The 13376-nt window shown below is 44.8% G+C and overlaps 1 protein-coding gene across 1 annotated transcript in view; it reads right to left on the minus strand.

The window, feature by feature from the left end:
• LOC142582444 (atrial natriuretic peptide receptor 1-like) overlaps nucleotides 1–13376 on the minus strand; it is a 173556-nt gene that overhangs the window by 28273 nt on the left and 131907 nt on the right. The window contains exon 14 of the mRNA XM_075692167.1: nucleotides 108–266. Within this exon, the coding sequence (XP_075548282.1) occupies nucleotides 108–266 (159 nt within the window). The remainder of the gene's footprint in view (nucleotides 1–107; nucleotides 267–13376) is intronic.

The following is a 13376-nucleotide window of genomic DNA, read 5'->3' on the forward strand; positions in this document are numbered from 1 at the left end:
CTCGCCGATTTCATGCGCGGCTTTTGGCTGTTGTTGAATACGTCAGCGATAAAGTTTTGCCAAGATGGCACAACGAAAGCGGACGTCAATTTAGTTGCATACTTCACCTTTAGGGCACAGTTGAACCGACGGACCTAGGTAGAAAGGTCCCTGCCTGAGCACGATCTCATGCGCAATGATTGCAAATGAGTAGACATCTCCTTTTTGCGTTCCAGCAGCCAGTGGTTCACCACGCCGTTGTAGTTCAGGTGCAGTCCACAGCATGCCTGTGTAAGACAGAACGTTTAATCGTCGTTGGCGGCGGTCAGCAAATTACGGGAAGGTTTTTATGAAGAAGTATTAGCTTTAAAGGGACCCCCAAGAGAAACTCTTAATCAGTTTAGAGTCACGAAGTATTCTTTCACCGTGTATGTGGGCTATGCGACCGCGTATTCCGCGTAAAATTGGGAAGAACTGACAGAACAATGCGAGATTTAAGAGGGATGAGTGTGTAAACCTTGGTGGATCAGTAAATTTCGTTGCAACTCAGGCTCCAGCTCTCTTAGAATACAATATAGGCCAATTTAGACAAGGGCGGCTTTAGTTGTAAGAAAATAATGTTTTACTTGTCAAGTCAATGTTCCAGCAGGTCATGATTTATGAAGCGTTGAATTATGTTTACAATAATACGTGGTGCCCAAATCTACGCCCTAGCGATGGCCGCTTCCAAGTAACACAAACCGATTTCGAAGACCATACTTTTGTTGGTTGCATGCGCCAGGCTTTTCTATTTTTTTTTAAGCCAAGGGCGCTATAACATAAAACTATTCCAAACTTTTCTATTCCAATTCTGCAATTAGCCCTCCACGATTGGTCAAAACTTTTTTGGACCATCCCCACTTAACCTGTCTGTAACGCGACCTCACGAAAACCGTGATAGCTCCCCATCTGATATGACGTGTACACACTGATTATGCACGATTTGGTCGAACAAAATAAAGATAGGTATTTCTGATTCAACCCCTTTTCGCCATAAGCCCTCGGCTATTGGTCAAAAGTTTTCGGGCTGCACCCACTTCACCTACCTGTCACGCGACGTCACAAAACGGCAATAACTGATGCGTCTAAGTACGCGATAAAGATGGATTAATATGCCGAACAAAACTTAATTTTCTTCTGAATAGACGCAGACTGCCCCATTCCGAAAGGAATAAAAGATGGCTGCCACCAATCGCTCAGGCACTGGCGATTCGCACCTACCGGAGAGCATAGGTTTAATTGCGTATAATAAAACTTCTTGCGTGGCCGTGTAACGTATTCGAGCACTTTCGGCACGTTTACGGCCTCGTTCTGCCAAATCTTCTTTGCTGAGGATCCGTTTCAGCGTCATTGTTAAGCTTCCGTTGCATGATGCTGCGATTTGCGACGAGGCAAAGCGGACCAACCGCAGAAGCCGGCACCACCCTCTTGATCCGGTTATCGATTTTCAGTGCACTGGCTCGACCCCATCGAATCCCTCTCCACTTCAGCATGCTCCTCGCCTCTTGTCAGACAATTAGACAAGACAAACAGCTCAGTGTAGGCAATGTTATTAGTTTTTAAAGCAAAGAAAAGTGACCTCCTATAAACGAGGAGAGCGTTTGATTGGTCTGTTCAGACAACCCTGTGGGAGACCGCCCGATCCTTGCGTCGGTGGTTACGCAAGCTTGACGTCAGGTGATTGGAATGAAGACATATTGAAATAATTTCGCGTTATAGGGTCCCAAGTCAAGCTATGTGGGAGGATATACCAGTAGAGGTAATATTGCAGTGCTGGCACTCATTCACGGCAGAATTCGTCGATGCCGTTTTGTATATCACAAAGACCGCAGAAGTTGGAGTGCTAACTCGAAAAAGTCGTGCACGTCCAACCCTCCTGTGCGCCGGGATGCACTGAACAGCTCTGCCCGTTGTGCTGCTCCACTCGTGGGCAACGTTGCTCGTTGGCGGGAACTTCATTTACTTTCTAATACTCATAAACACAGGGCAAAAATCTGCTAATAAAGGAACTCCAATTTTAAGCAATAGATATTGCTGTACTTATTCTTAATTTAGGGGTAAAACACGTTGGCGGGCTAGTTGGTTAGAATCTACGATAGAGTGTACAAGCGAAACTGAACGAGGACGTAGAAAGAAACAGATACACAGAGACACCGCTTCTTTGTGTATCTGTTTCTTTCTACGTCCTCGTTATACGTCCTTATACACTCTATCATAAATTATGGGGTTTTACGTGCCAAAACTACGATTTGATTATGAGGCACGTCCTAGAGAGGGGCTCCGGAATAATTAGGACCCCCAGCGATTCTTTAACGTGACACCTAAATCTAAGCACACGGGTGTTTCCGCGTTTCGCCCCCCTCGAAATGCGGTCGCCGTCGCCAGGATTCGATCCCGCGACCTCGTGCCTCGCAACCCAACAGCATTTATTTATTTATTTATTATAAATTCCCTCAATCACCGCAGTTTAAAGAGGGGAGCGAATTTACAATTGAGAATTCAGAGAAAAGAAGGTGGCAACATTATACAAGTGTTAAAAATATAAGAACACTGGAAGACAGTAATTATAACAAACATTAAATATGGCCTGACATTAAGCTAGTGTGTAGTGAACCGAAAGGGGAAGAAAAGAAAAAGATAAACACCAGTGGTTAACAATATGCCAGAGGCGTAATAATGTAAGGTGCCCAGTGCATGTGAACCACGTGAACAGATATATCGCTTTACGGCAGATGTATATGATACGTATTGGTGCTAAAAAAATAAATATATCAGGCGTTAGTATCGCAAGAAAAACAATCAAAGAAGCATTTTCCAAGAAGCGTACTGTCGGTGACAGACGCAATAGAAGCCGATAGGTGGTTCCAGTCTGTAGTTGTGGGTGGCATGAATGAATGAGAGAAAGGCTTCGTATTGCAGCGGATGCAGCCGACTTTATTTTTGTGGTCAACCCGAGACGAATAATAGTGGGTCTTGAAATGAGCTGGTCTCTTAAAGACATGTGATAGTAAATTTTATGGAAAAGACAAAGACGGGAAGCCTTTCGACTTAATGACAGCAATGCCAATGATAAGCTCTTTCTCATTAGTGTTACGTTGCCTGTGTGGAAGAAACCACGGCGTATATTGCTGCAGTTAAGAACAGCCAATTTACGCACAGTAACCTTATATACTACAACCTACTTGCCAAGACTTTACCGCCAGGCCGGGCCACTTACTACTTTTTCAGACTTTGTATAATTAAAATTGTAATTCCTATTTGAATCGCGAACAGCGGACTGAATTGCACTACTATAAATGATCATCATTTCATTTCCATCAACGTTCCAATTCCATTTCCAAAAGCTCGTTCGTTACCCAATAGTTATAATTGGTAGGTATACTCGCGTCTTGAATCTGTCCTTTTCAGACCTGCTTCAGCCTAATGCCCTATGCTCCAGGCAACAGTCAAGACATGTCTGTACTCCATCTCACAATTACTTTGCAGCACTGCCGATAGTACGAGGCGTACACAGGCAATATCCTTGCCCAGCGGGCATAGTTCCAGGCGTAACTGGCCGATAATTGGCTCCACTGGAGAGTTTTATTTGTGCTCGCTACATCATACGGTACTGCGATACGTGACATGTTATGGCCTTCGCGCATGCCCGTCCTATACCGAGTATTGCTGTGGCAGTTATCGATGGTAACCATAATAGCCACCCTAACCATGATCAGCTATGGAAACATGGCAGCGACCGTATACAGCGCCGACTACCCGCTTCGAACTGAGTACGCGCTTGCTACTGGCTCTGCGACCGGTCAGCAAGAAGTGGCAAAATCCGCCGTCGCTGTCTCATCTGAGGCTGAGGTCAAAGCATTAGGTATGTTTTGTAGGAATTATTGATATTGGCTGTTTGTTTTCACGCTGCTAGCGCTACAGACATGGCGCCGAGTCGTAAAACTGGTTTTATTGCTACGTTAGCAGATGGCGCCAAGCCATTAACACTGGTGATGCGTTGGCGATGCGGATATAAAGACCTAATTGTTCCCTGCATCATTAATTTACTAACCCACTCTAGCATGGTACGTGATGACGGTAGCGAGCAAACGTCAAGTAGACGCTGAGCAGACGCTGTGCTGCAGATGAACATTTATGAGGGCGTTCACCCTTACTGCTTACTGAGGAGGCTGCAAGGTAACTGTAGGGAAAGTGTACAGCTGAAGCGAAGCGCCGTTGTCGTATACATTTAAACGAAGATTTTCGTTACGGCGTGAAAACATTTTTTCGTCAACCCACCAACCATGGAGCATTTGCTGAAAGATGGCAAGCACACGTTGCGCAGACGACGTGGCGCGAATGAGCACATCTCGAGGAGAATTCGGCCTTCCTATTGGTTAAGAATTCGTGTAGCTTCCACAGTGCTGCAAGGAACTACTAGGATATCTGAGTTTCCATAGGTGTAGAGCACCTGATATAAGTTCTATAAGCATCTGTGCAACCATGCGCTTGGTGCATCAAGCTCAGTCTAATCAGCTTGCGCACCACCTCTGTTATTGCGATAAAAATTATATGGACACACCAGGTGCATTTCCGCCACCGCTATCGCCGTTGGTGTCGCCATGATGTTCTGAATAACGACCAAGAGCGATAACATCGTGACGAAGCACCGTATTCTGTGACTGCGAATTAAAGCGTGCGAGGGTGAGCCGAGGATGATCGCTCAATCTCGCATACGCAAGAGAGGAAGGCGGAAATAGAGGAAGCACGCCGTCTCCCATTGCGTGCAAGGTGCCAGGGAGGCGTTTTACTCCGGCGGTGGCGGATGCGTATGGCGCAGCTTAACGTGTCCGAGAGAGCCCTATCTTGAAAGTCATCGGCAATCAGCACAGAGTATAGGTGCGCCGAGGGCTGATAGCTTTGTGTGCGTGGTGTTCTTGCCGCTTAGTTCGCGTTGAAGCGAGAGGCATCAAGAAGGACAATTCGATCGCTGCTGCCGCCCTTTTTCCTCACGCCACTGTTTTGACAATCAGTGTCAGTTGTCGCCGATTGCGATGTGTTTGCCGGTGCGCGCGTGACACCATGCTTGTTATTTCGTTAGTAAGCGAATGTTACGGATTAATACGACCGATAAAACTACGATAAATGTATTCAATGTTTCGCCTTCCTGGCGAAACTGCTACTTTCTGTGCGGCGGCAGTTGGCTTTCTGTTGCTCTATCATTCTCCTTGGGCAAATAGGTTTTTTGAAAATGATCGGTACATAAATAGGTCGATTTAGTCGTGAGCTGTTCGAGCGAACAGTAAACACAGCAGCCAGATTCAGTAGGAAGCACAAAACAGCAAGGAAATGTTCGACACTTATCCGAAAGTCCTACTTGTAAAGCACTCAGCCCACCAACGCGCACCGCTTATTATGAGCGGGGAAGGGGGGGGGGCGAGAATGGAGGAGGTGGGGATCTCGTGTTACATAGAATATTACCACCTTCGCTCTGGCGAGTCGCTGTTCGGGGAAAAGCTTCGGTTTTCGCGGTGGTATCGACAAATGCGCGAGACGAAGACGTATCCTTCTTCAGCAGCGGATAACGCCGCCGAACCTCGATCCGTTGCACGGGCTTACCGAGAGAGTGGTTCTTATTTGTACGGAGCTCGGATGGGCAATCCAACGGTGGGCCCACGTTTCGTCTCAGACCAGCCGCGTCGTTCTCTGCCACGAGCAAAACAAATGAGCACGGGTTGCCGAGGGAATGCGTATATTGGGACGACCAAGTGTACGCTCTTCCATAGTCCTTCGAGAATCACGGCCATTTTCTCGTTGTATGCGCGTTGCACTTCCGTTCGTGTTCGTCCTCCGCGCCTACTTTTTTTTTTTGCTCTTTCTTTCTTTAGTCACCGTGGAAGCTTTCTCTGGCATCAGAAGGAAGCAACAACGATATCTAGCCTAATGCAAGGTCTTGTTTTCGCCCTTTCTCATTCTGCCAGCACCGGCTTACTCCTGTTTCTCTTAGTCGCAACGTTATAGTACTGTTCGAAGGAAAATTCGATTACTAGGTGCATTCTAGGTGAGTGTTCAGCTGGCAAATTGATCACTCTGAGACGGCAAAAAAATAAAGACAAAGGAACAGACCGAGTCGTGATGTACTACTTGCGATCGGCAGGAATGGCAATACGCGAATCGTTGCCCGAGCGCTCTGTAGGTAGCGCTGGTAGCGCTATCATGCGAGGCGCTCGAGATGTACGTTTACGGTGTGTTGCAGTTCCAGCGTTGCTCATAAATCCCTGCGCTTTTCTTCGTTCTTTTCCTTCGCATGCCGTGGCCTTACTTAGAAAATCCAAAAAGATGATGATGTATGGGGTTTTTTTGGCGCAAGGGCCAGGTATCAAAAATCCAAAAAGAAGTATCATACAACTCTTATAGAAAGCAACCAACATGCCCCGCGTAAAATGTGGGAAATAGTAAACTCGGTCATTACACTTCGAGAGAAGGATCATATATTGCCAGAAATTATCCCACCTACTAGAACCACAGAAAGCCTTGCGGAAGACTTCAATCAATACTTTTGTAATATAGGTCCAACTCTTGCGAAACAACTAAGTATGCACGAAGCCCCCGAGCTCCCAGCTCCTGTACTTAATTCTTTTGTTTTTGATGACATTACTCAGGATGAAATCATTTCTACCGTTAAAACAATGACTGGAGGAAGAACGCCAGGTAAAGATAAGATCCCCTTACTCGTCATTAAACAGCACATCGAGGAACTGAGTGGGCATTTAGAAAAATTATTTAATGCATCCTTCTACATGACCACATATCCAGACGCATTTAAAATAGCGCAAGTCACACCAATATACAAGTCCGGTAGTAAGGATGACATCCAGAACTACCGACCAATATCAATACTTAGTGCCCTTAACACAGTATTTGAGAAGTTATTGAAGAAACGTTTTACCCATTTTCTAGATAAATATAACGTACTAGTAGATAACCAGCACGGTTTTAGGAAAAACAGATCTACTTCCACGGCTGTACAATGTTTAAGTGAATTTATTAACAAAGCATTAAATAACAAAGAGTATGTAGTTGGCATTTTTGTTGATATTAAAAAAGCGTTTGACACTGTGAACCATGATATACTACTATCAAAACTACATCGGTATGGATTCAGAGGTCAAGCGAAGCAGTTTTTCGAAAGCTATCTTTCTGGTCGCAAGCAATGTGTTAAAATCGACAAATCCGTATCAAGCGTTCATTCCATCCTTTGTGGCGTGCCTCAGGGCTCGGTATTGGGACCATTACTCTTTTCCTTGTACATAAATGATCTGCCAGATGCTTTGAATTATGCCCAAACTATTATGTATGCTGATGACACAGCCCTTCTCTTCTCTAGTCATGACCCTAATATGCTCGAAAGGCACGGTAATAGTGATCTTTCTCAGATGTGCCAGTGGTTTTTACAAAATAAATTAACAATACACACCTCAAAGACTAAATACATTGTGTTCTCTAGTCCATATAAAAATTCATATAGCTTAAATGAGTTACGAGGCCCGAGGCAGCCGCGAAGAGCTACGACCGAGACGATCAGCTCTGGGCCGTCCAGCAGGTCCTCGAGGCGCTCGAAAGGCACGGACCCAGCGAGCCGGCAACGGCGAGCGGAGACCCGCGCCGAGTAACGGCACCTTCGAGGATGACGTAGGCCCTCGTCGGGGCGCGCGAGCGCCCAACTGCAGGCATAAATAAAGTTTCTCCAATCCAATCCAATCGCCTCGAACGAGTCGATCAACAGGTATATCTTGGTATAACTCTAGATTCAGCTTTCAATTTTAATCCTCACATAATTCGAGTAAGCAGCAAATTGAGACGGGCTTGCTTTATCCTAATAAAAGCTAGAAAGTTCTTTTCGCTTCACACATTAAAAAGTTTGTATTATTGCCTTTTTCAAAGCAATATGACTTACTGCGTGGAGTCCTGGGGACTTACGTATAACACGTACTTAAATCAAATAGTAATATTACAAAAAAGAGCACTTCGAATAATAACACATAGTAAACACACAGATAGATCCGCTCCGCTCTTTCGTCACTTAGACATTACACCTTTCTTTGCTATCCGGGATTTCAAACTAGCTTGTGTGGTTATACATATACTAAACCATAACATCCCACTATCATCATCTGTTTTTGTATATCCATCTCGTCCAACTAGAAATTTTTTCAGTTGTCGTTTTAACCTTCCAGCTGTTAATAATGTGTACGGTAAAAGAACTATCGCCTATGCCACCGCTAAAATTTGGAACCAACTGCCTGCTAACTTAAAAGTAGGTCAATTCTCAATCGCCGATATAAAAAAATTTTTCCGAAGCCAGCAATATTCGACTCCACTATAAGTCTGTGTTTTTTCTTTGATGCATTCTTCATTTCATCTTTTTTTATTTTTTTATTTATTTACTCATTTTTTATGTTGTCCTCCGAACTATTGTATAATTTCTTGAGCATTTCGCCTGCCTTTGTGTATAACTGCTGTATAACTGCTGTTACATGAATCCTGTGTAAAATACTGAGTTGTCTCGCTATAATGATTTTTTCGCACTTCCTGCATGGGCCCAAGTCTAGCCGAGAAGGCTAAGGGCCCAGATGGTTCACATGTATTTCTTATTAGTCGTTTGAATAAATTGATTTTTGAAAAAAAAAAAAATAAACATCGCGAAGCGATGGTGCACTGGTCAGCTGACAGGCGCAGCTTGTCGTGCGTATAGCGCGGCGTGCTTCGTAATGCTACGCCGCCGCTGCTCGAAGGGCCAGTGTATCACCACTTCGCCACGTAGACAATTAGGCGTGTCAAGTCTGGAAAAAGCAGATAGCGGGCACGCAGGTATTGATGCGCATAGCTTTAACTGCGAAAGGTTCGACACTTGTTTCTCAAGCGCGCTGCACGTTAGCACCACGAGCTCGACCCTAGAATACGACAAATAGAATGAGTGGGCGATATGCCGTTCATTCCGTCTCTCCTCAACCATACATTACTCTGTATTTGTCTATGCCATCTACCAACAAGCCTAAATTTGCACTCTTTCTCATGTTGGAAGTAATACTGAATGAGACAGTACATAGGGGTGCTATAACGTAAAACTATTCCAAACGTTTCTATTCCAATTCTGTAATCAGCCCTCCGCGATGGGTAAAAAACTTTTTGGACCGCCCTCCTTGCACCTGTCTGCCAAGCGACGTCATCAAAATGACAATATCTACCCATCTATTACGACGTGAACACGGATTATGCATGATTTCACCGAACAAAAGAAAAATAGTTATTTCTGATTCGACGCCTTTTCGCCATTAGCCCTCGGCTATTGGTCAAACGCTTTCGGGCTGCGCCTACTTCACCTGCCTGTCACGCGACGTCACAAAACCGCAAAACTCACCGTGTCAAAGTGACGTGTACGCGTCAACGATGCATTACTATGCCGAACAAAACTCAATTTTCTTCTGAATAGCTGCCGGCTGCCCCGTTCCGAAAGGAATAAAAGATGGCTGCCGCCGATCGATTAGGCACTGGCTACTCACATCTGTCGGAGAGCATGGGTATATTTGCGCGCAATAAAGTTTTCTGCGTGGCCGTGTAACGTTTTCGAGCACTTTCGGCACGTTTAGGACATCGTTCTGCCAACTTTTCTTTTCTGAGGATCCGTTTTAGCGTCACTCTTAAGCTTCCGTTGCATGCCGCCACGATTTTCGACCGGTAACTGCAATATAAGTAAGGGAAAGCAGGCCAATCGCAAACTCCGGCACCACCCTCTTCATCCGGTGATAAATTTTCAGTGCACTGGCTCGGCCCCATCGAATCCCTCTCCACTTGACCATGCTCCTGGCCTTTTGCAGCAAATTAGATAAGACAAGCCGCTCAGTGTAGGCGATGTTATTCGTTTTTCAAGAAGGCGAACGTGACATCCTATGAACGAGGAGAGCGTTTGATTTGTCTGTTCAGACAAGCCTTCGAGTGACCGCCCGATGTTTGCTTCGGCGGTTACGCAAATTTGACGTCAAGCGATTGGAATAGAAACATAGAACATATTGGAATGATTTTAGGTTATAAGACCCTTGGTTTAGGCTATATTGAGCTGAGAATTATAATGTTGCAAGAAAATTTGAATACTTGCACGACCTCTATTCAATTTCGCAAAGTGCAGAATATATGAGTTAGGGAAAGGGAATGAAAAGAAGCCTGCACTAAATTTAGGTGACGTCAAAGAAAAGAATTCACACCTGCGGACCCTACTAATAAATTATGTTTAACGCAACTGCATATGAATGAGCAGGCACCTGAGTAAGTGATCAACAGTGTCAATTTATTATCGAGTGTCAGTGTCAGTGACGCTGTAAGTGCAAAACCCCCGACGCTGTTAATAAACTCGACGACGTTTTACTGTGCAATCATCTTTTTTTTTATTTCCTGGACATCTTTCTTCCATTTGCTGCTAATGTTCATGTCGGTACACTTATGCATCCCGCTGTCACATACTTTTCTGTCCACTCGCCCAGGTTTATTTTCTTGTACTGTCCTATAGTGTATAGCGCCGTGCAATTTGCATGCGTCAAACAGCAATCCGTCTTCTATACCTTTCCGCCTTGCTCCATTACAAAAGTCCACTGGTTACAAGCTGACTCTTAATGCGATACGTTCCGCCTTCTAGCGAGTTGCGTGTTGCTCGGCGCTGAACATACCCCTGTCTTTCAAAAATGTTTGTTGTTGTTGTTGTTTGCGCGGCATCATGGCAGTTTCGCTGTGCATGCCTGTGCCACTTTCCATCGCAAGCGGCTTCTTGTTAACCTCTTGTTACACTTTTATTTTATTTCTCTCCACAGAAACGGTGAAGAGTCAGTCTGAATGGCTCTGCCCTTACATAAATGAGTTTAGACGGTCTATAGAAAGTCTACAGACTTTTTATAGACGACCTTGCCTTTCTAGAGATTGGGTCTTTTGTTTATACAAAGTCTACAGACTGTCAATAGACAAAAGTCGATAAAGTTTAGATTTATTTTGGTCTATTTCTTTTTGTCTATACCAGTCTACAAATTTCTTCTCTCTCTCTCTCTCTCTCTCTCTCACACACACACACACACACGCACACACACACACACACACACACACACACACACACACACACACGCACGCACACAGACACTATTGCTGCGCGACTGGTCGCGGAAAAACACTTTCATGAAGCACGTGTTGAGCAACAGGAGTTTCTCATGTTGCTCTACAAGTTTCTCATTGGAACTTTTCATTCCATTATAATATTTGACAAGTTGATTAATTAAGACTAATTATCTAATAAGGGGGAGCGCATAAAATAATCTATCTCCAAGCGACGGTAAAGAACATTACCTTGGTTCTCTCCAGCTACGTAGCATTTGCATATCTTAAGGTTTGGCTCCCTGTAAACACCCTGTATACTTCTTTGCAATTCGAATCATTCTCCACGGTTTTATATATCACGGCCGATGGACGCCATAGGGTGGGACATCACCAAAGGTCAGGTTAACTTGTGCGAACAGACCGAATACCATTTGTGGTAAGGCGTGAGATGAACTACAACACAGCCGATACTGTGAAAGTCTTATTGCTTCAGGTTTAAAGGTTTATGCCGTCTATAGATTGACTATAGATAAAAGTCGTTTATTTCGGCCCAACCCGTGTACGCTGTAGCCAAGCTCAGGTGCCGGTGGATAATACTGAGCTACGTTAGATAAATTGCCACAGAGAGCTCTCCACATGCCAGTTACGAGCACTCTCGTGAGGTATCTTCCAAGCGCCTCATCGGTAAAGCCCCTAGGCGTTACTCATAGCATCGCCATTAGAAAAGCGCCAGCAACGACTCGCGCTTGGCGATACAGCGCGTGTCTCTCGTGCACGCGCACATTGCAGCGCCCGAGTCTCCCGTCCAATAAGAAGTCACGGCGTGGCTCCTGGCTTTGGGGGGCGCGTGAAAGTGTGTTCGGTGTGGAGAGGCGGTCGACTGTTGAATACGCTCCCGTTAACTCTTCTTGTAAATTGTGCGAATGCTTTAGTATTGAGTTTCCGGGCACAACTTTAGCTACAAGCGGATTCCAAACAGGCATCAAGCAAACAGTGCAGAGACTCGTAATCTTTGTAGCTGACAACGCAGACTTTGTGAGTGTGCGATGAACCGATGTCTTGCATGTGGTGTGCGCATTGTGTGTCGTCCGGCTCTCAGATACGTTTCGCGTTCTCCTCATATCTCGGCTGCATCACTAACATTGCGTGATTTTTCGTTGACTGATATCCTGCACTATACGCTCATCAAACTTTCACATTCACTTAAAGTATGCGCCAAATCCTCTGAGCCTGCCCAGTCCTTCGCAGGTGGTATGACTGCGTGGCCGCGCATATGCGTACGCCATTGCTGTACTGATTGCTTTGAACTATAAGAGAAAATTTGCACTAACATGTGTGCAGGTACCCCATTTGGCGGTGCGCTGGAAGATACGCTACAAATGCACTGTATTACTCATCGTCGCTGGTGATAATGCAAGGGCCTGACGGGCCCTGTAACGACTTTTACACATAGCGCATTCATCCAAGTGTGCGTTTCAGGTCCATACAATAGCTCAGAGCATTTTTCGTCGCGATGATAGATTGCATTCTTTAGAAGCACTGCTCCAGGAGGCCATGTGTAACCAGCAAACGGAGGCCTCAGGTGAGCAGGCGGCGCAGGATCTCCAGGGCACCCAAGGGGTAGCGGGGGGATCAAAGCTGGATGCAGGGCGGCCCGCGGGTCGAGACCCTCTTTACTTTTGTCTATAGACATTCTGCAGACTTTTATCTACAAACGTGAGTTTTCATTAATCTATAAACAGTCATAGTGTTTCTATAGACCCCGACAATATATAGACTAATCTATAAAAAGTGTACGGTCAAAAGTCCATGGACTGGTCTATAGGAATAGTGTATAGACAGTCTATAGACATTTGTCTATAGAAATTGCATAGAATTCAGTCTACAAAAGTAGAACTGTATGGGCCTATACACTTTACTCTATAGACATTCTGTAGACAGTTGTCTACAAACGTGAATTTTCATTAATCTGTAGTGACAATCTATAGACTCAGACTTTTCGATAATCTAGTCTATAAAAAGTGCAAAGCCATAAGTCTATAGACTGCATAGACTAGTCTAAAAGATATCTATACACGGTCTACAAACTTCATAGACAAATGTCTATAGGCTTTGTATAAAATTTTTTGTAAAGGTGGAGCGCTACAAACATAAGACAAATTAAATTGAGTTGGACTTAATCAACATTGATTGCTCCAATTAAAACAAAAAGACAATATGTTTTCTAACATTTAGGGAAGTTC

The sequence above is a fragment of the Dermacentor variabilis genome, chromosome 5 (assembly GCF_050947875.1).
Source record: "Dermacentor variabilis isolate Ectoservices chromosome 5, ASM5094787v1, whole genome shotgun sequence".
In the NCBI taxonomy this organism is placed as follows: Eukaryota; Metazoa; Arthropoda; class Arachnida; order Ixodida; family Ixodidae; genus Dermacentor; species Dermacentor variabilis.